Source organism: Nothoprocta perdicaria, unplaced genomic scaffold (assembly GCF_003342845.1).
Source record: "Nothoprocta perdicaria isolate Ctin4 unplaced genomic scaffold, notPer1 scaffold_28, whole genome shotgun sequence".
Lineage (NCBI taxonomy): Eukaryota > Metazoa > Chordata > Aves > Tinamiformes > Tinamidae > Nothoprocta > Nothoprocta perdicaria.
Window position 1 is genome coordinate 2,071,380 of NW_020455510.1, and position 23,949 is coordinate 2,095,328.

The following is a 23,949-nucleotide window of genomic DNA, read 5'->3' on the forward strand; positions in this document are numbered from 1 at the left end:
CAGATTCCTCTGGGCATCTTCAGCCTGGAGAAGAGAAGGTCGATGGGGAAAATCTTATTAGTTCATATAGGTATCTGAAGAGAGAGTGTAGAGAGGATGGAGCCAGACTGTCTTCAGCAATGGCCAGCAGTAGAACAAGAGGCAACAGGCACAAACTGAAACACGAGCAGTTCTCTCTGAACATGAGAAAAAACTTTTTGCGACAGTAACAGCACTGGAACAGATTACCAGTAGTTGTGGAATCTCCTTCCTTTGAGATACTCAGAAGCCATGTGGACACAATCCTTGGAAACATGTTCTAGGTGACTGTCGTTGAGCAGAAAGGGCTCAATTAGATTATCCTCAGATCCTCTCTCTCACAACTTCAGCCCTTCTGTGATTGCTTTTCCTTATCTGTTGGTACCTATTGGCTCTCAGAATAGCTACTATAAGAGTGAAGGTGTTCCATAGTGCATATTATACAATGTTGTGTTTGCTGGGAATTTTCAACTGTGTACTTGAAGAGGTAGCTGCCAGGTCATTAGATAAATAGTGAGAAAAATGTAAAGCTGGTTAGTAGATATTACTCAGCTATTGCAAACATGCAACTTCTTGTACTCTAATAGAACTGCACTGAAAGAGTGCTGACATTCCACTGTTGAATGCCAAATCTGAGTCTTATGTTGTCTTGCAAGGCAGATATCTTTTTTCAGTCTACTCCAGCCTGTTACATTTTAGAGGTCAAACTGAAATTGCAATGGGAACAAAAATTTGTTTCTTAACTGGATTAGTTTTGTTAGGGTGGTGTGGCTGAGTGGCTTTCTTTTTGATTTGTTTGCACAGTTGACATGTCTCCAGTAATTTGCTCCCTTAAAGAACTTTAGACAGTAACATAGCTAATGTAATTGTAGGTACGTGGTAATTCCCTTCTGAGCTTGAAGTTAGGAGTTGCCAACAGTGCTGTGTTACCTGGCAGGGAGCGAGAGCCTCTCAAAAGAAGATCTTGTCTTGTGCCTCTCAAAAGAAGAATGTTCTTTTCTTTTTCAACTGATTACTTACCTTAGGCTTTCTTCATTTACTCCTAGATTCTGTAAATACATTTACTTCGATTTTCACACTTTTAGGCAAATCACTTGCAGTCTCAGTATGTATTGGCACAAAAATCAATTAGCAAGATCCTACAGGAATCATACCAACTTTGTCCATGAAATGCAGTTTTGTTATAATAGCTGCGCCAGCCTCCCATTCCATTTGAGAGAATGGGAGGAAGATGTAATTTATGCATGGGAGCAAGCCTGGAAATTTTTAGGAGGAACTGAATGTTATATGCAAATATAAGGAGAACTTAAGTTAAGGGAAGGGCATACTTGAATTCACAAGAAGTCCTCTTTGCTATTGTGGGAGTAGGAGTAAAGAAAACGGGTCAATGAACAAGAAAAAAAAAGACTTGTGTGAGCCATTTGGATCTTGCTTTGTTGCAGGTGGTATACTTTTTGAAACTGATTTAAAGATTTGTAAGTATGTGGCAAAAGTGAAAGGGTGAGTACAGGTGTGTGGTTTTTTGTTAAATTTCTGCTTGTAACAACCTGCTGACTCAGACAACTAAGCACTTTTATAGGTTGTATCCCTATATTCTTGGGTAAAGGTGCAGAAAGACTCTCATTCTATTTAGCTGTTCAGTATTTCAACTGTTATTTAAGAAAAAAATCTCTGCTTTCAAAGAGACTTAACTTTTTTTTTGAGTGCAGTGCTTCTACAGGGACATGCAAAAACTCTCTCTGATGGTCTTTTGATTGCAGTGGTTGTGTGCATGGTGCTATAAGAGAAATACAATTATACTTTTACTATGTAAGTTTGTTATTGTGGTAACAATACTTAGAAAGATTGATAAACCAGGATGTAGATGTAGACATCTTATCTATAGTATTTTGCAGTAAAAGTAAGCAATTTTAATGGGATAAGGTAAAGACATTGGCATATGGACTATCACATAATAGCTTGCAATTAGCCTGAGGCACAGGTTGAGTTCCAGAGGGCATTAAAGTCATGTTCCAAAGACAACATCAGTGGGAAAAATAGACCTGCGTAAGAATGGATATAACTTTCCAGTTTCTGGTAGCTTATTACCAGTAGTTAGAACTAGTCATAGTCTTCAAATAGTTTACAGGAGGAGGAGAAAACATTAATAATTCTCATAGTTTAAAGTTAAATTCCCTTTTTAAACTGAAGCAAAGCTGGCAGTGTGCGAGTACTGGATTTTCATTACCATCCCAACCCCTTCATTTCATTAGGAGGAATATTTTGACTGGAAAGACTTCTGCATTCTGAGAGCATATCTTCTTCAGAGTATGAGGGAGTTCTTCATTTGGTGTAAAGGGGGTAAACTTTTGTTTTTCTGTTGAATGTGTAATTTTCATTATTGATATGAAAAGAGTAGTAGTGATAGCAAGCTACTAAACTTGTATTTCTATGGCCTGGCATGCGTGCTTCATAGGAAGACTTGACCTAATGCTAACAGGGGATTTGCTGACAGGGGCGAAATTCCAGGACCAGCAATTGGCAGATGCTTGGATCCCTGTTTTCAGTCAACACGTTTGAAGCCTCCACTTACGATTATATTTTCATGATATGACCTTTAGACTACATGGAGCAGCTACATAGCCTTAGAGTGTTAAAGGACCATGCGCTTGGAGATAAAATATACCAAAAGTTCGGCTATTTTTCTAGGCCAAGTGGATGTCTAATTCCTTAAAAGTAAAAAATGCTATTGTAGAAGCATCTATATGTACGAAGCTGTAATCTTGTTTTAGCATGAAACTGAGTTTTCACATCTGTGCCATTTAAGATTTCAGATTTGCAGAAGATATGGAAGTTTTTAATATGTATTTTTTGTAATATGTATTTTTTGTACCGTCTCTTAAGGTCATAATGGTTTCCATCCCTGAATACTACGAAGGAAAGAATGTCCTCCTGACAGGCGCTACTGGCTTTATGGGGAAAGTACTTCTGGAAAAGCTGCTCAGATCTTGTCCTAAAGTGAAAGCTGTGTATGTATTGGTGAGACACAAAGCAGGGCAGACACCTGAAGCACGAATAGAAGAAATAACGAGCTGTAAGGTATGTGTTTTATGCTCACAAAATGCATTTTCATCCATCTTTTGTTTCCATTTCACTATGAGGACAGCTTTGGTTTGTCTAAAGCCAGTTACTGTTGTTCAGTGCCTTTTGTTCTAGTGGAAAGGGAAAGCTAAGGCCTGGCAATGTTACTCTTACGTGAAAGAAGCAGAAAATCTTACTTAGTTCAGGACGAAGGTGCTTAGCTGTAATGTCTTGAATCGTCCAATATCTGACAAAACTTAGGAGAATGTATAGTTGAGAGATGGAGGTAGTATGGACTCTGAATGTTAAGAGCTGAGTTGAGAAGCTGGTTTGACTACTGGGCTGCTTTGATCTTAAGCAAGTCCCTTTTCTCTTTGTGCCTTACCTCATTTTTTTGTCTATAAAATGAGTATTGGTGCTTTCCTTTTTTGGAAAGCACTGTCAGATTTACCGGTAATCAAAGAGGTGTGATCTCAACAGGCTTTTTAAATGAGTTATATTTGAACAGAATGAAAAYGTTTGCTTTAGTAAATTCTACTACAGATTTCTGTTAGTCATCACCATCACTGTAAGACTGACAACAAAGGCAAGGCACTGGCATTCTTTGTTCTGGAAGTATCAAGTAGATACCTAAATTGCTTTTCTGTGTGGAAGTGCAGGCTACACCTATTTGATTACATATTGGTCATGCTGCTTGGGTGAGATCTTTTCCTCCTGAAAAAGACTTATTTGCTTAATAGCTTGATGGGCTAATGTGGAAATTCTTAATAAATGTAGAACCACACATCGGTATTGCCCATCTCTCTGTCTCTAGTGTCCCATTTATAATGTGAAGAAAGAGTGAGAGGAGAATGTAAACTTTGAAGCAGAGTCTGTTTATGCTTACCCTCTTGTGGGATGTGGGAGTTGGCAGTCCATATTTGGTAAAAATGTTCAGATACAAGAGCCTCCACAAAATGTGTACTTAGAAGGTTCTGAAGGAACCAAATTTCCTCACAACTCTAATTTTGACTAGTTGAAGTTATATCAAGCATGAGGGTAGTTTTGTCCCTAATAAACTGTCCCTTTTCTGTAGTTGTGTCAAAACTCTTAACCCATTGCTCAAGAGCATCTGCTTGCATTTCAATACCTTGCCACAGCATGCAGCAGAAAGTTGCAGTGGGGTTCAGTTTTAAGATCCATCCACAGATTGTCTCCTTCATATTTACATGAAATAGTTCATTACTCCCCAAGGCAAGTGAAAGATATGCTCAGACTAAGCACCAAGGTGGGGTTGGGAATGTTTCTCACTCCTTTCTGTACATGCTGTTTCTGTACATGCTGTATATGCTGTTAACCAAGTAAAAAGGCAGAAAATATTTAGGCAGTGGGTAGAGGTCATGGGGACTGACAGAATTTCCCTGAGATTAGGCCTCTATTGCTTTTGGGAAGCTCATGTGTTGCTAGAGGCTCTTAAGTTTACAAGACCCAAACTTTCTGCTTTAAGTCTATGCCAGCCTTGATGAATAACAGTCCAATGTATTTTAAGAGCCTCGCTAAGCATTTATTGCTGAAACAGATCCAAGAGGTGAATCCATTCCAATGACCARAAGTACTCCTTGGGGTAGTTCTAGATTTCAGTGCCTAGAATTAAGAATGTAAAATGAGTGTTGGTGAGCATCTATTTAGAGACACAACTGAATCAAGATATTTGTTCTGACTTTATCATCTAGTTAGACAAATTAGGTTCAAAGTTTATTGTTTAACTGGTCTTAACTTGATCAAGATGGCTCCAAAGAAGTATAAAAATACTTAATGAGATTTGTTGTCTTAATATGTCCTGCTGTGAAGGCCCTGCCAGTAATTTCTAAGTTTGGATCATCACACTAAGGACACTACAGGTGTTCAGATATTCTGTTTCTTGAAGAGTTTACAACTTAAATGGATGAAGTTAATGCTTTAGAGCAAAATTGAGCTGCAAACAGCAAGAAATCTTGAGGTCTCCAATTCATCTATTTCACTGGCTTTGAGACATCTGATTCCTGTAGTAGTTTGGTATGTGCATCATTTGTGTTCTAGGTTTTTGTTCTTCATACCACTTTGTAATGGTGTCTCTGCTAGTGTGGGATAGTGCTGAGAAGCTTTCCCCTATGGATGAAGGAGTGAAAAGCAAATACCTAACATTAAAAATGTCAAATCTTGTTCTTGTGGCTGTTTTATTTTATTCTTCAGTGCTTTATCTGTGGGACCATGCTTGTGCATGGTAATACTTAATACGGTTAGAGGGCAGTAGCTTCCGTTCTGTATATCCTTAGAGGCAGACACCGTCRTTTCAAATACAGAATCATAGTAAGTCCCTTTTAAAATGATAGAAGGCTTCCTGCCTCACAGTTGAGCTGAAAAATCTATCTACGAAAGTATTTTCTATCTGGACAAGCAAGCTCTCCCAGCCACTATTGCTAGTGTAAGAGAAGCAACAGGACAGTGAGGAGCTAGGAGACGGGAGCAATGTGTTTGGCACTGTACAAGCTTGCACTCCGTTAAGACAGTCACAAGACTGCACCTTTAGGTTAATTATAGTTGAAAATGAATTGGTTTCTTTTGATGCTGTAAGAAAATGACTTTTAGCTATTTTCCCTTAATGTTACGACACACTTAAATAGGAGAGAGAAAACAAATAAGTATTGCTGCGATTTTAATCTATTCTAATAGACTTATGTTGAAGCAGTTGTGATATTGGCTTAATTGTAGAGGGGCCTACTCTGGTGACACTTTAAAGTGCTTTTTGTTCCCACAATACTCTTCCCACTTCTCTAGGAAAGACTGCATGTTCGTAATTGGGAACGAGTCAAGTATTTAGTTGTCTAGTGAGCCACAAGTGGTTGTAATCCAGCTAATCAAATCAAGAGAATAAAAAACATGTGATGAACATGGTTGTGGGTGGAATTTTTTAGTAAAATAGTTGAGCATCAGTTTGATAAGGTTTATTAAATGTTCCAGTACAGAGAACAACCTTTAACTGTGTCTGTTTTACATTATATACCTTAGGTATGAAGTTTCTTCACCAAATATCTTCATGTGAAGTTAGTAACATGATGTTAGAAGATTCTAAGTACATTTTTCTAACTACAATTGATTATCTTGAGAAACAAGGATGTATGATTCCCTATAGGCAGAAAATGCGTTATGTTTTGTTTTCTTTGCTTACATGATATAACTTGTATCTTATTTTCACTGGCTGTTAGCTTGAATTTTTAGTTCTGTTTTCTGACAGCTCTTTGACAGATTGAGAGAGGAGCAACCAGACTTCAAATCAAAAATAATAGTGATTACAAGTGAACTTACACAACCTGAGCTGGATCTTAGTGAACCAATCAAGGAGAAGCTTATAGAATGCATTAATATTATATTTCATTGTGCTGCTACGATCAGATTTAATGAAACACTGAGGTGAGTCTAAAATTCTATATGTGGTAATTTGATTAACCAGCAGCCTTCAAGAGGAAGGGCTAAATGTCGTGTTTGAAGTATCTTGTGAATATTCAGCCTTTCTGAAACATAAACCATTCCTTCAGCTTTACTTTTTGGAAAGTGTACATGCATTTCTAATGGGGGTAACTTAGGCAAAGTTGTATGCAAGGGAAGCTGTAGCACTTTTAAGGTCTACTGAAACTGAAAAAAGATGAAGTCAGAAGTCTTATATTCACTTGTGGCACTTAGTGTTGAAACATATAGTAAGTAACTGATTTGGGGAAATGACTTTGAAAAGTTCAGATATACAGTTAAACTGTAAGGGCAAAACTTAAAATCATCCTGAACGTTAAGAGAAGTTCTAGGTTAAGAATGAAGCCTGAAGTTCCAAGCAGAAGCTTAGGACGTTGTCTACGACTTAGGTTTATTTAAGGAATACTTTTACTGTATATATTAAGTGAAGCCTCAGGATTAAGTTGAGCAGTTAATTTTCACTTGTGCTTTTCACTTCTGCTTTCTGCTAATCAGATTTCTGTTTATTCAACAGAGATGCAGTTCAGTTAAATGTGATTGCTACACAACAGCTCCTTTTCTTGGCCCAACGAATGAAGTACCTAGAAGTGTTCATGCATGTTTCAACCGCATATGCGTATTGCAATCGAAAACACATTGAGGAAATAGTCTATCCACCCCCTGTTGATCCCAAGAAACTGATGGATTCTCTAGAGTATGTGGTGATACTTTGTGAACTACTTTAGCAGTTCGTAAGCCCTTCCTCCCTAGTAACAAAGTACCAAAACATGATTAACTGGCTGAAAAGTGAAGAAATTAGCTTATGGTGTCTGATACGTATGATGTTTTGCYGGCATTTTTCCTTATAGAAAAGGAAATGGACTAAAGTTTCATAGTCACTTTAAGATGATATAGCTGTGGACTAGTATGGAAAGAGACACATGATCTTGTTTGTTTGTTTTGGGGTGTTTTTGGGTTTTTGTTTTTTAGCTTTTTATTCTTGAATATTCTTGAATTGGATAAGACTGGGAAAAATAGTCATTTTATGTAATAATCAGATAATATTTCTGTTAACTCTAAATTCCTTTCTTCCCGGTCATACAAATACTATCTCTTTTAAATAGAAATTTAATCAATTAAAAAGCAGTATTTTTTTATCTTGGTGTTACAGGTGGAAGAGCCTCTATGGAACTATACATAATCCTACTAATATTCCACACTGAGATAAATTATTTAAACAATTTCACAGGAAACAATCTTTCAAATGAGATATGCTGAAGTAGTTTTATTTTTTGCCTTTTGCTTTCCAAAGCAAGAACTGGCCAGATAATTCTGGTGGAAGAGTTCTGTCTTGTATTTACTTTTAAATACTTAGTTTTTATTCTTTAATTTAAAGCAAGATGAACATGAAGTCGGTGTAAAAATAGTTTTCACGGGATGTTGCTGATGTTGCTAGGCTGTTTTAACTACTCTGCTTCAGAAACACACGAACACAAGTGATTGTAACTTTCTTCTTCAAGCTCTCTTTTCAGAGCAGTTATAGATACAATCCAAATGGGTAATAGACTCCTTTTGGTCAACTTAGTTTTTTTTGTTTGTTTTCTTTCCCCTTTCCATGGCCTCTATGGGAATCTGCCTTCAATTTAAAAGGGTTAAGCATCACACACAACCCACATAAGCCAACCAATGTGAATGACACTTTAAGAAGCTAGGTAATTTAAAGCTTAGCTCAAGGTATGCTACTTGCAGACACTTAGTGTTTGGTATTCAAATGCTTATAGAAATATTTCATAACCCTTAACCTTTTCAAGTTGAAAGAGATATGTGATTTGATAGCATCAGTGGGAGTTACTTTTAAGTTCAGAAAATGAATCTGACTTTCAAAATTTAGTGGTTGGAATTTAATGTTGGGTACTACGATTGTTGCAGAAATGTGAAACACTGAACTGAGCTACTTTTTTTTTTTTTCCTAAGTCTCTTTATTTCTTTGTAGAACTCTTGTTCTTCTTGGGCTTATTCAGCTTCTAGGGGAATGCGTGTGTTTTGAAGAAAAAAACTAGGTTTTTAAATGACTTTCAGGAATATTTTTGCTTATTTGACTTTTTAAAGAAAAATTCCTGCTGATGGAACAATGTGCAATTTATACTTGTCTCTTTTTTTTGTTGTTCTTTAGGTGGATGGATGATGGTCTAGTGAATGATATTACTCCTAAGCTGATAGGCGACAGGCCCAATACTTACACATACACAAAAGCCTTAGCTGAATATGTAGTACAGCAAGAAGGTGCAAAATTAAACATAGCCATTATAAGGCCATCTATTGTTGGTGCTAGCTGGAAGGAGCCTTTTCCTGTAAGTCACTATATTTTCAATTGAGTATCTCACTTTTAAATTGTTGTATATGCTGACAGCCTGGGTGTGTAGACAGCCAGATGCAGGAAGCCCTTTTAAACTTGAAAATTGTGGCTTAGTTGCTTCCAGCAAACAACTGTGGTATAAAAGCTGGCAAATGCAGTATTTTTATGCAGCAAGGGGAGAGAATAAATTACTTCTAATCACAGAGCAATATGTTTCTGTCAAAGCAGAGAGTAAAAAGTTTAAAACATGTATGAAATAATGATTTATTACTTTTTGCTTSCTGACCTTGGATATGTTTTGTTAATCTGTGTGCTTTTTTTTTTCCTCAAGATACTTTGGTGTGTCAGTAGTGTCACATTCAAAAGGAGACTGGGGACTGCAGGATGTAGAAATGTTTTGATTCCACTTTAAGTCAAGCCCTATAAATTTTATGGGATACAGCTTAAATTTTATATACCACATGGTATTTAAATCTATAGTATGTATGCTATATGCTTTGTTCAGTATAAGAAACTGGTGCTGGAAGAACTTTCCCAATTCAAGATGGAGTATTTATCAAGCTATTAAAATCTGTATAATTGTACATATTCAATGGGCATTAAAGTGGAGAGAAAATGTTTTCTGTTTTGGAAAATGCAAGCAAAAATAATTGATATCAAAACCACTTGTCAGTCCATTGAAGGAATTTCGGTATCTTTAAATATACTGTGCAAAAAAATACTTGCATTTTATTTCTTAAGAATGAATAATCTGCTTGAGTGGGAAGGTTGGACTAGATGATCCCTAGAGGTCCCTTCCAACCTTGAATATTCTGTGATTCTATGTAATCTAGCAACTCAATTAGTGAAGTTACAGATAGATCTCTTCTCCAAGATGTAATAATGTGATATACCACCAGATTTTGCATTGGAAGAGCTTTATCTCAAAATGTGGAAACTAGAATTCTATCTGTTGCCACTGCCAAACAACTCCTCCCTCAGTCCCACTCCAGTTTGTTTCTGGAAACTTATCAATTTTTTTCTTAGGAATGCTGAATTCAGTGCACTCTGACCATTTTTCTTTTCCTTCTCCCTTCATACTAGGGATGGATTGATAACTTCAATGGACCTAGTGGTCTTTTCATTGCTGTAAGTAAACAATTAACTATAGTTGAAAGATTTCCTCCCCCTGCACACACTATGTGTTTGGAAGACAGCAAAGCTTCATATAATTTATGTCTTGTGGCTTTTTATTTTCTTTTCTTTTTTTTTTTTTTTTTTTTTTTTTTTGTTCTTTAAGGCAGGAAAAGGAATTCTTCGAACAATGAGAGCCTCTAACAGTGCAGTAGCAGATCTTGTTCCAGTGGATGTTGTTGTCAATACAACCCTGGCTGCAGCCTGGTATTCTGGAGTCAATAGGTATAGCAAGTGACAGTATGGAGTATTGGTATTTTGAAGGATGATACTGTGTATTTTGGTAAAATAGTATGCTATTTAACTACTGATCTGTATTCTGCTATTCCCCCAGGATAAAGGAATCTAAGATAACTCAAAAAAACTAGTCCCTCAACTTGTAACTTCCTTAGAATAATAGCTAGCAGTTGAAAGTGAAGAGGAAGACATCATCTCCTAGAAAATTCTTTCCTAGCCCTTGTTACTCAACTTAAGATATGTGGGCAAAATCCTCTCTGAAAGAAAATAAATGTGACAGTTAAGAAATGGAAAGCAGAAAACTGTTTATTATTATTCTTTATTATTATTACTATCATTTAATTTAAAAGATGCTGTTCACTTCGGGTGTATTGTTTTTAATTGTTTTTAAAAGTTTACTTGTTCTGTAAGTTGATGTTTTTCTTGTCTTTTTTTTTCTGTAACTTGATGTCTTTCTCTCTCTCCCTCTTTTTTTTTTTTTTTTTTTTTTGATTCTTCACAGACCAAGAAATGTCATGGTGTACAACTGTACGACAGGTGGCACCAACCCTTTCCACTGGGGTGAAGTTGGTATGCTGTATTTCTTTTCCATAAGATTTGATAGAAGAGCAAGGTCAAATAATAAATACATAGCCTATAATCATTAGAACATATTGCTTTTTATTGTTGAAATTAGTAAAGAAGCCATACCTCTCAATCTTGCAGTGTGTTTCACCTCCCCCCTCCACTTTTTTCTCTATTAATCCTCCTCCTTTGAGCATTATATGTATTTAACTATTTAAAAATTATGTCATCGCTTAAATATGTGACAACTGCTTTTTCTGCTTGGTACTTCCACAGCGTAATCTACCTACCACTTGTGGGAAGGTTGCAGAGAAGAGCATTGCTCAGAGGAACTGTAGTGACATTGTGTGCCAATTTCACTAAATATATTTGAAAAAAAACCCAGCCTCAAATTATTTTGTACAGCTGCATAATTGAGAGGGATGGCAGTAGTTTGCACTTGTGTAGCCTATTGTTAGTTTAAGGTATTTCTTGTTGGGATGGCTTTTTTTAGTGTTCAGATAGTTACATAAGGCATCAACTGTTCATGCAGAGGAAAAAGTAATCTTGAAAAAAGTATGACCACCTATTTTCAGCTCTTAAATATCCTGACTAAAATGCAGCTCTTGTGCCAAGAGCCTTGTAATCGTTTTTACTATAAGTCACAGTGCAAGCTGGCTGGCATGACAAAGTTGTGTATTAACTATCTGTTTTTTCTTTCTTTTCAGAAATAAACTTGTTAAGATGAGATTAGTTCTTTTTTTCAGTTGACTTAAATACTTAAGTCTGTTTTATTTCTTTTGACTACTTTGTTCATGCTTGCTATTTACTTTTGCCCATTTTATATGCATCTACATTTATAAATCTTGTTGTTTCGGGTAAAGTGGGAAAACTACTGACTTTATTTATATCCTGCWTTTAATTAGGATATTTAAATACTTGTATAAGAAACAGCATAAAATTATAAGAGATGACTAGAAAGATGAAGTGAATTTCCACCTGTTTAGAATGTGAACCTGCATATCATCCATGAATAGCATTTTTAGGCCTCAACAGGAGTGCGTGTAAAGTCCAATCCTAATGAGATTTGTAAAAATATTTAAATATGAATAACTTGTTAAATATGTCTTTTTGAAATACACTTCATTTACTTGTCAAATTCTAAATCTGTTTTTAAGTTRCTCTTTGTGTGAGAGATTAGAATAGCCTTTTCTATGAAATGTAGTGTAACGTGTGGTTTTATATAGCTCTATATGCTATATAAACTGAAACTACTATGAGTTTTTGAAATCAACCACCCCTAAGGTAGGGAAGAGGAACAGAAAGAGAGAAGCTATTGTAAAACATGATGCTGAAAATGAAGTTGTAACAGATCTCTTGATATACAAAGAACCAGTTTAATGGTGTTGCAGGTTAAAAGTTTGACTGTCTTATTTTTTGTGGATGGTAGAAAAGTTAGGGTGGTTAATTAACATACTGAATATTGTACACTGTCATGTACTTTGAAAACCATTAAATTTTACATGGTTATTATCAAAGCTGTTACACAACTTTTCTTTCTCAGAATACCATGTAATTTCTACTTTCAAGAGGAATCCTCTCGAACAGGCCTTCAGACGGCCCAATGTAAATCTAACTTCCAATCACCTTTTATATCATTACTGGATTGCTGTAAGCCATAAGGCCCCAGCATTCCTGTATGATATCTACCTCAGGATTACTGGAAGAAGCCCAAGGTAATGGTGACTAGCTCTGTCTTATCTGTTCCTCTGACTTTTAAACAAAGCTATGCTTACAGTATAATGTATATTGACTTTTTTTCCCTATGAATGCTTTGTGACTAAAATCCAGCTTTTTTTTTTTTCTTTTTTTTTTTAATCTTCTGAAAATAGGTCCTTGAATTGAAATTGACTTCAAACTTTGTGGCAAAAATGAGAATGTTTTGGTAGAATATTTTACTTGTTTGGGATTTGAGTAGTCACGGCAAACAGAATACAATATCTATGATGTTCATTGCTGAATCATAAATATTCAAAATATGTTGATCCTTATTTTTTTCTACAGAACACCACATAAATTTGAATTTCAAGACAAATCCGTTAGAACGTGCAATAAGGCGCCCTAACGTTAGTTTACGTTCCAACCCCCTCTTGTGTCAGTATTGGACTACAGTCAGCCATATATTACCTGCATTATTGCACGATCTCTTTCTCAGATTGACAGGTCATAAACCATGGTAAGAAGGACAGGGCTAAAAATATTTGCTGATGAGGTGGTGGAGACTTGTGAAGAAGATATGGCATGGGCACTATCCAGATTTACTAACTATAAGCAATAACAATACAGTGACTGAGTTTCTGAGATTAATGATTGGCTGAACAATGTTGACCAAGATGCGTCTCGCATCAGAATGCTAGTCAGTCATTAAACTAATAAGTGGCTTTGCACTACGATTGTTGTTGCTATTATAAACTGAAAATGGAAGGGGAAAGGAAGCTAAATGTGGGTTATTCCTATAGATGATACAACTTGATCTGATTGCCTTGTATCATCTCATTCCATTCAGTTTATAATATTTAAATTAGTATGTGGCTAACCTCTTAGGTGAGAGAAAATGGCATAACTCTTCCAAGCAGGCTAAAGTAAATTATGTAGATGGAATATAAAATGTCAGGATATCAGATGACTTTGCCAAGTCATCTGATCTTAACTCATTATGTATACTAAATTTTCAGAAAGATTTGTCATCTTTGACTGTATCAAATCTCCAGTGTGTTGACAGTGCATAGACACAAGCAAGCGCTCACTCATTGTCCCACAGTCTAGGTCTGTCATACAAGGAGGGTAAAAAATTATGTAATGGACCTGGCACTGGATTGCTAAAAGGAAGGAAGGAAAATTAATGGTTTCTATGAATGAGTTTGGATGAGAACTCTTCTAAAACTGTCCTGGCTTCTGTTGTTACAAGCCTGTGCAGTAATTGTGTAATGCTCACAGTAACAGCAGTGGTAGGAAGGCTTGTGTATACAGTAATAGCCCCATATTTAAAAAAAAAAAAAAAAAAAAAAAAAGTCTTTAGATCAAAAGAGGGTGCCAAGTGTAAATGAGATGCCAACATTTACGTTGTCTTGCCATATTGATTGTGTTATTACTAAAAAATGATATAAATGTCCTGGCAGATGTGACAACTTCATCACTTAGCTGTACTAAAAATGTGGACTTGCAGTCTTTCAAATGATTAGGAAGTAATTGAATACTGTCAGAATCTTGTCAGTTATAGGAAGAAGTCTAATCTTTTAATTATTTTGTAAATAGGGAGCTTCAGCTTTGGCCAGTGGGAGTAAAACAAGATTATGAATAGCAAGGTTATTCAGGAAACTTTCATAGTCTTGACATAATGCTTTATTGTAAATCTTATTTGCCTTTTCTTTGTACTAGTACAGCTAGTGACATTGACTACTATAGCCTGTGAGGTATTACTGATATGAATACTTCTAATAGTGACTAATTTTAGTCATGGCTGGGTGAGTTTATGTGCAAGACTGTCAGTTTGGAGGAAAGATAGAAAATTCAGCTGAGAGAAAAACTGATTGTTCAGATCGTTAAAGTTACTGTAATACCCTTTATCAGAAGGTCTTTGGGGGGGAAAAAAACAAAACAAACAACCATAACTTTTAAGCTTGACATCCAACCCATTTACAGGAATATAGCTTTTATTATGTAGTGTGCTTTTATTTTTTAAAAAAATTTTAATATTTTGCATGGCAGGAGCAGTGGAATGAAATTACAAGCAAAACAGGCAGTTTTAAATCCTGTTGGACTGTCTCAAAATGCTTTGAAAGTCAGTTTATACCGTTACTGTCCACAGTCTCACAGATAAAGGTTAACTGCTGTGGCTGTGGTCGTTCAGTCCAGTTGGCTCATGTTTTTAATTACCAGGTAGCACAACTGGGGAAACTGCTGTAGCCCTGGAAACACTGTTAGATATTCTGACTCATCACAACCTTGTTCTGAGTGATGGAGGAATAGCTTAATTTAAAAGATGATTTTTTTTTCCCATGACAATTTAACAGGAAAGCTTGACTAGTGTAATTACCAAAAAAAAAAAAAAAAAAAAAAAAAAATCTGCACAGTCAAATTTAAGTGCTGTGCTGCCTCTTGACTTCTTGTGGTCATAGCCTCTCTTCTCTGTGCTCAGTCTAAACATGCTTTCCTAATGTCTTAATTGCACATCCAGAAGAAAGAGTCTAAGCAGGAACATGAGTGTGGTCGGTTTAACTGCACTGTTGTCATACTGTCAGCATATTTTACTGTCTCGAGGAAGGAGAAACATCTAACAAGTGGAACAACCAGGTTTTGCACTGTGCCTTTTCAGAACTAGAGGAATATATTCATAATGAAGAAATTTTATTCATGYTTTTATTTTTAATTAGTAATTTGAAATATTTTTGCCATATCTAATTCTTTCACACCTTGTGGAAGCAACTAAATAGATTTCAGTGTGATGTATTTCCCGTTTCACCCAGGGGTACATTCTTTTTCATAAGAATTTATTAAAAAATCTCTGTTAATATTAGYAGTATTAAGAGAACGAAGAAATATATTTACCAAAATTTATAGAAAGAACAAGTCTTGAAGGGCACAATGAGAAATTAGTGTATTACAGCTAACAGATTTTTGTGATGTTGGGCGATACATGAATAGTAGTGATAGTTCATAGCATCCAGGTTTAAGGATAGTATTTTCAGTAGCTTACCATATATATTTGGAAATACTTTGCATAGCAAAACTTATTAATTACTAATTATTTTAAGGAATAGCTCTGTTGTACAAAGCCCCATGCAAAAATTACAACAGAACCCGATCTTACTAAAAGCAGTTCAGTGYCTTTGAAATCTTAAAGCCCTTAAGTGTTAACCCAGTGCATCTTCCCAGTAACTCTAGAAAAACAGAAAGTGACTTGAAGTCAAGGATAGTAATTTAGATAATTCTCCAGTAAATGCCTTTGTTATTACTGCTTAAAAAGCTGAAGTGGAAGTGTGATTGATGGGTATGAAGGGATGCTAASAGATCATTTCATAGATACCATTTGAGTTAAAATTAAATATAAYGTGAAGCACCTTCACATAGTTACTATGTTGCAATCCAGTAATGAAGAAAGAGTACACTTTTATTGAATAGGGATTAGGATTTTTTTTTTGTCTTGGAAACAACTAAGTTTCTAAGTTACATCCACTTAGGAGAACCACGGAGTTGGTAGAAAGAGAAGGATTTCAGTGTCTTAAACTTTATCATTTATAGATAAATGAAAATCTCTTTCATTTGACACATCTAATTCATTTTAGACTAAAAAAGCTTTGAAATGTCATTATAATGTTTTTGTAGAGGGTTTCATATTGGCACCCCACAGAATCAGAGAGACATCAGTTTGCATTTGGCATCAAAACTCTCTTTAGCCTGGAGACAATAGCTTGCGTGTAAGACTTCAGAATGCAACCTGGCTGCTTTTTATCGTCTCATGTAGAAACATGATCACTGAAATGACGGACGCTTAATTTGTTTGACTGTTGCTTAAAACTTTGAATTTCTGAGATGTGCTTCTTGATCTGCTTAGTATTTTTTGTACTAATGACAATAAGAACTGGCTAACAGAGGCAAAGTTCTGCATAGAATAGATGAAAGCTTTGCATGTTGTCACACCGACTTAGTGATTACAGCAGCTGTTCAGTTCTTTAAGACAGAAAAATTAGACTTTCTCATCAGCTTATGAAGAAAGTGTGGTGCTGTGTTTGATACTATATTAACGGGTTTTGTGTGGTTTTGATATATTTACTACTTACATGAAGTTAATTGCTATCTCTGGAACAACCTATGAAGTGTATATTTCAAAACTTCAGCTTGAGAGATGAAGTTCAATGTGAATGTCTATATTGTTTTTCAAGTAATCTGTGTGTTCCCACTTGCAAGAGGAATATGGTGCCCTTGAAATTATGAAGTCTCTCTACTAAACCCTAGTCTGATAAAGCTACAACATCCACTGAATTACATTAAATGTTGACATACCAGTCTTGTTATGTTAGGTCCTAACATACCTGTTAGGAGCTTGCTGTTTCATCAGCTTAGCTGCGCTCTGAAACCCCTTCGGTAAGCAGAGGCAAGATTCCCAGCAGAAATTTTAACTTATTTTTTTTTTTTTACAGAAAAAGAGGATCTAAAAGCAACATCGCTGGCTAGTGACAAATTGTAAATCTGCACTTACCTATTCAGATTTTGCTTGTCCTCTTTAGCATTTTGTAGCAGTGCAAGTCCTCTTAGGCTGTAGCAGTCCAAGTAGAACCCAGCCATTCTTCCAGCTTAGTTCAAGCATATACCAGATTGGGGAAGCCCACTAGTGCATAAGTGCAAGTCACATAAGTCATCTTAGTCTCTCAGCAAATACATCTCTACAGAAGAGCCTGAACACTTAGCCTCTTGCTTTAGTTTGGCACTGTCTTTATCCAGGACAATTCTCTGTGAGATCTTTTTGACTTTCCTGATCAGTGACATTTTTTGCTTTGTGGTTCCGAATTCGTTTCAAACAATCCTCTTTTGTTTGTTTAACTCTTAAGGCATTTGGGGACTGAGCTTGTTCCACTTTTTGGATGTTCAGCTCAGCTACTTTTGAATCAGAGTTACTCTAATTTGAAGTAATGTCCCACCACTACCACTTTACCTAACTGGAAAACCTGTAAACAGGTGTTTGAAAGCATTCAGGAATGACTGCTAAAGAAATGAGATGATGGCGTAAAGTTTCAATATGGCTCAATAAATCTGTAAATAGGTACCCATGGAGATGGAGAGTTTGTACTTTTCCACTTCAGATGCGCTTGTTCAATAATGCACACTGTATTCTTACATTTCATGAGAAGAAACAAAAAGAGACATTTTCAGTATTCCCTTAGATACTGAAATTGTCAGTCATTAATAATAGTAGGAGACACTTGTGCAATGCAAAATAACTTTTCTTTGGAGGAGTTTCTGGGACTATGTGCTATATCCCTCCTACAAGTATGAATGCACCAAGAAAGCTTCCAGAGAAGAATCGATGTGTGTTTTTGTTTTGAATTGCAACTATGCTTCTTGAACAAACATTATTTTCAGAAAGCCATTTCCTATTAGTGCTGGGTTGTTCTGCTTTGTTCTTCCCCCCTACCCCACCTCTTTCCTCCSTGCTTAAAATATTCAATGTATCTTGCTGTAAGGATCAAATTGGAAGCAGTTCTGTGAAATAGAAAAAAATCCTTGAGCAGGAATTTAATAATATTAGGTTTTATGCTATTAGTACTTACACAATTTGAGAGACTTTCTTTAGTACTGTAACATTTAGGAACTTTCTTTTCGGAAAGCGGGGAATTTTGCAATGGAGCAGAATAATTCACTTTCTTGGTTCCACCCTCAAACAATCTGATCAGAAGGAAACTTGCTCAGTTTGATCCTTATAGCATAATTTCTCCGTACTCCAAGTGATGTTTTTGCAGAGTTTCATCTTCTGCATAATAAAGGATGATGGAAAGTATTTCTGCATATTTTGAAGTAGCCCAGGAGATCAATTAACTTTTGGAACATGCTGTAGTCTAGTTGTTCCCTTAAAGATTTTCCACCCTTTGCTGGAGAAGCAGTAGGGTTAAGGAAAAGAGCAAGTGAATGTCTTTCTGTGCTACTGTCCTAAAATGAAAAGGTGGTATAATGTTTTTCTGTGATGGTCACTTTTCTTAGAGAAGAAAGTTACTGCACATACTGGATGTAGGAATAATGAAAAAAAAATGAGCTGTTTCAGTAGGGTCACATTCCCTTTGGATACCTAAAATCCAGTAGTGTCTTTCTTGTGTAATATGCAGAAATATCTTATTCATCTAATTTTTCATGTTTTGGGTACAGAGCAAGTTGGGATGTATCTACTTAGGGTGAAGGGTTGGAGGGTAATGAAATTTATAATCTGGTTGTTTTCCTTCATTGAACTAATCTTTACTGCTATAACTTGTACATACCATTCCTTGGACTGTAGGATGATGAAAACAATAACACGTCTTCATAAGGCCATGATGTTACTAGAGTACTTTACAAGCAATTCTTGGATCTGGAATACTGAAAATATGACTATGTTAATGAATCAGCTAAATCCTGAAGACAAAAAGGCAAGTAAATGTGTGATGTGGGTACAGACACACTGCAAAATAAGCTTATTGGTTTAGGACTTGAACTGGAAATGCTGCTTGTAGCATAGAGCTAAAYTTAGCACTAACTCAGCAGATCTGACACAGTACTGCCAGTGTTATCTGCGTGGGACCATGTTGTAAACTGGCTTAGTGATGTTTCARGTTTCAAGAAGAGTCCTTTTTATAAAGGTATTAAACTGGTGAGAGAAGAAATGAGTGGCTAAAGATGGTACAGGTCCCCCGGAAGGGGATTTGTTAAACTGTCTTGAAATACATCAGATTTTTGGAAACACACTGTAGCCTTTTATCAGCCAATTCTGCTGATTGTTGTGTGGAGTGTTAATGTTGATTTTTTTTCCTGAAATGAACTCCACTCAAGCTGAGGGGAAAAAATCTTGAAATGTTTCTTTTAACAGAACAACTTGGGACTTCTTGTGTTTTCAAATAGCTTTGTACTACTGCACTGTTTCAATGCAAAAARAAAGCTGAATAGTTTCACTGCACAAACCTGCTTATTTGTCTTTTGTTCCTAGTATAATTTTGCTTAGTCTTTTTTGTGAAAGAACAGAGTTAACATCTCGATAGGGAAGTCTTGGTCTTCCCCTGGACCTTTTATCACTGTCATGGAATCTTTTGAGATGAGGAAATCAAGACACCAGTGAAACTTGAATTGTCAATTTATCCCAGCAATTTCCTTTCCTGGTGAATATTTCTATGTGGTTAACATTGTAAATACAGTTGTACAACTATAAGCACAGTTAAAACTATGCACTTATCAAACAATGAACTTGGCACAGAACAGTGTGGAAYAGTATATTTATTCAGTAGCATGTTAGAACTATTTTATTACTTAGAAGAAAACATAATGCAAAATAGCTTTTGAATATCTAGAGTGGAGTTCCTTACAGACCGAAGAAATGGAAAAGCAGTGTACTTGGAAGCTGAGAGAATATTACCAATGAGAAAAATAGGCATGAACTGGTTGAAATTTGCCAGAGAGCATGTAAGGTCATATATGGTTAAGTCAAAAATGGGATCAAAATCTGAATCATACTTAAGGACAAGATACTTCCWTTTTTTGTAGTTGTGATTTGTTTATGCAAGGAAACTATCTGGTGTGGAGGAGTTCACCTGTGTTGATAATTTAAAGGAAATAGTGAAATGTTAAAGTTTTAGGCAACTAATAGTGAAAGCTTTATTTTATGCAGACATTTAATTTCGATGTTCGACAACTGCATTGGGCAGAATACATGGAAAATTACTGTATGGGAACAAAGAAGTATGTGCTAAATGAAGAAATGTCTGGCCTCCCTGCAGCTAGGAAACACTTAAATAAGTAAGTTGCATTTTGGGATTTAATTGTTCTTTATAGCACCTGCTTAGATCCGCTAGAGTTCCAGCCCAGTTGTCTGAAGCATTTTCTAAAGCAAACAGGTGCCACATCTTTCCTCATCCGTTTTGCTTCTTAAGTTTGCAGTATGAAGAGTTCAAGTATTATTCCAGTATTATCTTTATAGCTTTCATCAATAACGTACACTAAAGGAGAGGTTTCTGGTTTTACCCAGGTTTCTTTTGGAAAGCAGAAAGGTACGAAACAGAACAAACAGGCTCATTCATTTAGCAAGATTTAATGAAAGAAGTAAAATTGTTCATTCTGCGGAGGTGGTCTCTTGACACAGGGCTGGACTCTTCACCTCATGGCCTGGCAGTGTTCCTTGATTCTCTTGTGGTGTTCTTTCAGCAGTGAACTGTGACAGCTTAGCCTTACTCTGCTTAGTTACACATTTAATATCACACAATTTATCTGGAGATGAACAGATGAGCAAATTAAATTTTACAGTAGAAGTGAACAACCCAGAGTTTTCTTTTTCCTCCAAGACTTGATAAAATCTCAGTGCTTTTTGTTTGTTTTCACCACGCAGGTTAAGGAACATACGCTATGGCTTCAATACCRTTCTTGTGATCCTCATCTGGCGTATCTTTATTGCAAGATCGCAAATGGCGAGAAACATCTGGTACTTTGTGGTCAGTCTGTGTTACAAGTTCCTCTCCTACTTCAGAGCCTCCAGCACTATGAGATACTGAAGAAGAGAATTTAGCATTAGGACATCTATGCATATGGTGGTCTAACTGCACAAAGCCTGTAACATGTAGTCATCTCATTTTATAAAAGCATAATCTCATCCTAAATCGGAGTGCGAAATATACGGTATGGTATATGTAATTTAATTGTGTATTTCCATGAAAACAGAAAATAAATGGTCAGGTGCCAGGTTGAATTGACATTGGATAAACCTTTAAAACAGCTCTAACAACTCCTTGACCTGGGGAAAACATTTATAGACCACTGACCAGCGTAACTGTGCAATCTGGAATGCATTTGATTGAAATCTGCCTTAACATAAGTTGTTGTTGTTCTTTCCTTTTGTTTTTTACTCCACATTGAGCGGGATAAATACTGACTTAGTTGCTAGCTATTGTAGACATATTTATTTGAAATTCTTCTAAATTGCAAAGGGTTTTATCAAGTTGCAAACCTGTGTAAATGATGGTGGATCTCCTGGAAGAAATTTGCAGGACTCTTCTGTAATTTGTTTTTACTTTCTGCAGCATTCTCCTATTCTCTCTAAGTAAGGATGTTAAGGGTGACTGCTTAAAAAAAAAAAAAAAAAAAAAAAAAAAAAAAAAAGAAGAAAAAAGAGAGAGTCCTTAAAATGTCCTCCTTTAATTACTGAAAGGCCTTTTGTCTGATTTAATTACTGAAAGGCATTTGTCTGAATGCGCTCAGTGATTCAGTTCTGTGCTTGGAATTGGCCTCGTACAGCTTGTGTTTATGTCAGCCTGAGCAATTTGCTTTTCTGACAGCAGACTTGGTCCCGTCATTGACTTAGGTAGAAGGAACTGCTACCCTGAGGAAGATACAACTCATTGACCGTCCCTTTTCTTTAATGATAYTATTGGAAACAGAGAGCCAGCATTCATATGTTACACTTGACTTTAAAAGGTAAATGTATTTGAAAAGAGTTTAATATGCCTAATAGTTATTTATGATACTGATTGTAGTTGGACAGACTTTAGACTCTACTAAGAGATATTAAGGAAAGATTAGCAAATGCTTTGTAAATTAGGAATCTTAAAAGAAATCTCTCCAAGATGAGAAGTTTGCATGGAAAATGCCAATACACAGCATACTTTTTTTCTCCCTGTCCCAATAACACYCTCCTTCCACTGGACAAGCAGAGGGAGATGCACTTTGCTTCTAAATCTAAGTATGTTAATAATTCTTCTATCTGTCATTTAATTTTAAATTCTTAAGGTTAAATCTGAGGAAATTTGTTTTCCTGCATGTCTGTCTTTTAGTAGAGAAAATATTTTTTAAAATAGCAAATCCAAGAAAATATGAAATCCCCCTTTAAAACAACACAGAAAGTTCCCTTTACATTTTGATGGCATGGACATCTAGTTAAAAACTTTTTAATGCTTCTTTTATTGCTGCATAGACCTTGTCCAGGGTCTGCTCATTAAAATTACTAGTTTATACTTTACATGAATAACATGTTCTTGAATCTTTTTGAAAAGACAGTAACTTAATTGCACAAGAACTATACATTGCTTGCCCATGGTATTTTTTTGTCCTGTTTGGATTGTGTAAAGAACTTATTTTGCTATTCTTGTGAACACCTTTCTTTAAAGAGAACACCTTTCTTGCAGGTGTATATCTCATTCTGAAAAGATAATGGCTTCCTTGTTGAAGCTAAATATTCTATAGTAAGTAGTTAAACAGTAATTGCTTTTTTTTTCCTTTTTCCTTTTTTTTTAAAGTTACTTATGTATATATAAAGTTAGTGATTAAAAGTCTAAATGGTCTAGGACCACACYTTGTGTGCGAGACCTCAGACTGTGGCTGAAAATAAATTATGGCTTCTGTGATTGAAGATGTTACACTTTAACAAATACATTTAGGTGTATTGCATTGTAGTTGCCTCCTCAAGCATCCTCTTACTCGCCCAAAATTATGCTTAAGCGTTCCTGCACTGTAGACTTTTTTTTTCCCCAGAGGTGCCTACAATCCAATGACACCCTCCTGCTTCCTGTGCTGGCAACCCCAACAAATACATCTACATTGTGAAATTTATTTCCATGAAACAATTCACTCACAAATTTTGGTTGTTTATAACCATATATATGAGAATTTCTATGTTGATTTAATACTGAGGACTACAGAGCCAATAAATGGATTATTTCTGGTCCAGAACACTGGTTAGGAATTTATTGAATAATTGAAGAAGTGCTTTAAGCGTAAGGATATTTAACAGCTACTGTTTTAACATTGCTATTTTAGAAACCTAACGTTTTTCCTCTTTGGAGACCACAGTTATCTGTGCACTCTTGATGTCTTTCACAAACTCATCAGTCATTCTCTTAAATGACGGCAGATCCAGCATCACACTTTTCACATCAGTTTTGTCACTTCCTGTGGTCAGTCTATAAAATTCTTTCTGAAACTGCTTTTTTTTTTTGTTTTGTTKTATTTTCTTCCTGTATCAAGACCCTGTTCTATTGCAGTCTTTCATACCAGTGTTTGCACAGATTTTGATCAAAAATGTATTTGAACTATGTTTTGATACAGTCTGCTGGATTGAATTGACTAGCAAGTTACAGGAGGTGCTCTTGACTGGTTAAGTAAGAAGATGAGCAGTTTGAAACCACGTGTTCACTTAACGGTTATATTGGTATTTAAATTGGGGACCAGAAGAAGTTGTGTTTTCCTGTAGTGGTTTATCTGCTGTAGGAACAGATACTCTGGAACAAAAATGCTAAATCTGTGAGCTTTTATAAGACATAAACAGAAATATTTGGGTGCCTTTGTTTGTAAACCAAAAATAAACAAATCCCTTTAAAATG

General features: G+C 35.8%; 1 protein-coding gene across 2 annotated transcripts; it reads left to right on the plus strand.

The window, feature by feature from the left end:
• The first annotated feature begins 2,905 nt into the window (after positions 1–2,905).
• FAR1 (fatty acyl-CoA reductase 1) lies at positions 2,906–22,233 on the plus strand. Of its 2 annotated transcripts, none has more exons than XM_026041128.1 (11): positions 2,906–3,096; positions 6,332–6,507; positions 7,076–7,255; positions 8,714–8,891; positions 9,980–10,024; positions 10,176–10,294; positions 10,809–10,876; positions 12,414–12,585; positions 18,894–19,023; positions 20,253–20,380; positions 20,967–22,233. In XM_026041128.1, exons 1-11 carry the CDS (start codon positions 2,908–2,910, stop codon positions 21,127–21,129), a joined length of 1,548 nt encoding a protein of 515 aa, XP_025896913.1. In that variant the 5' UTR covers positions 2,906–2,907; the 3' UTR covers positions 21,130–22,233. The 2 variants fall into 2 exon arrangements, with proteins under 2 accessions (XP_025896913.1, XP_025896915.1); XM_026041130.1 differs by lacking the exon at positions 12,414–12,585 and adding an exon at positions 12,914–13,085.
• The last annotated feature ends 1,716 nt before the right edge of the window (positions 22,234–23,949 follow it).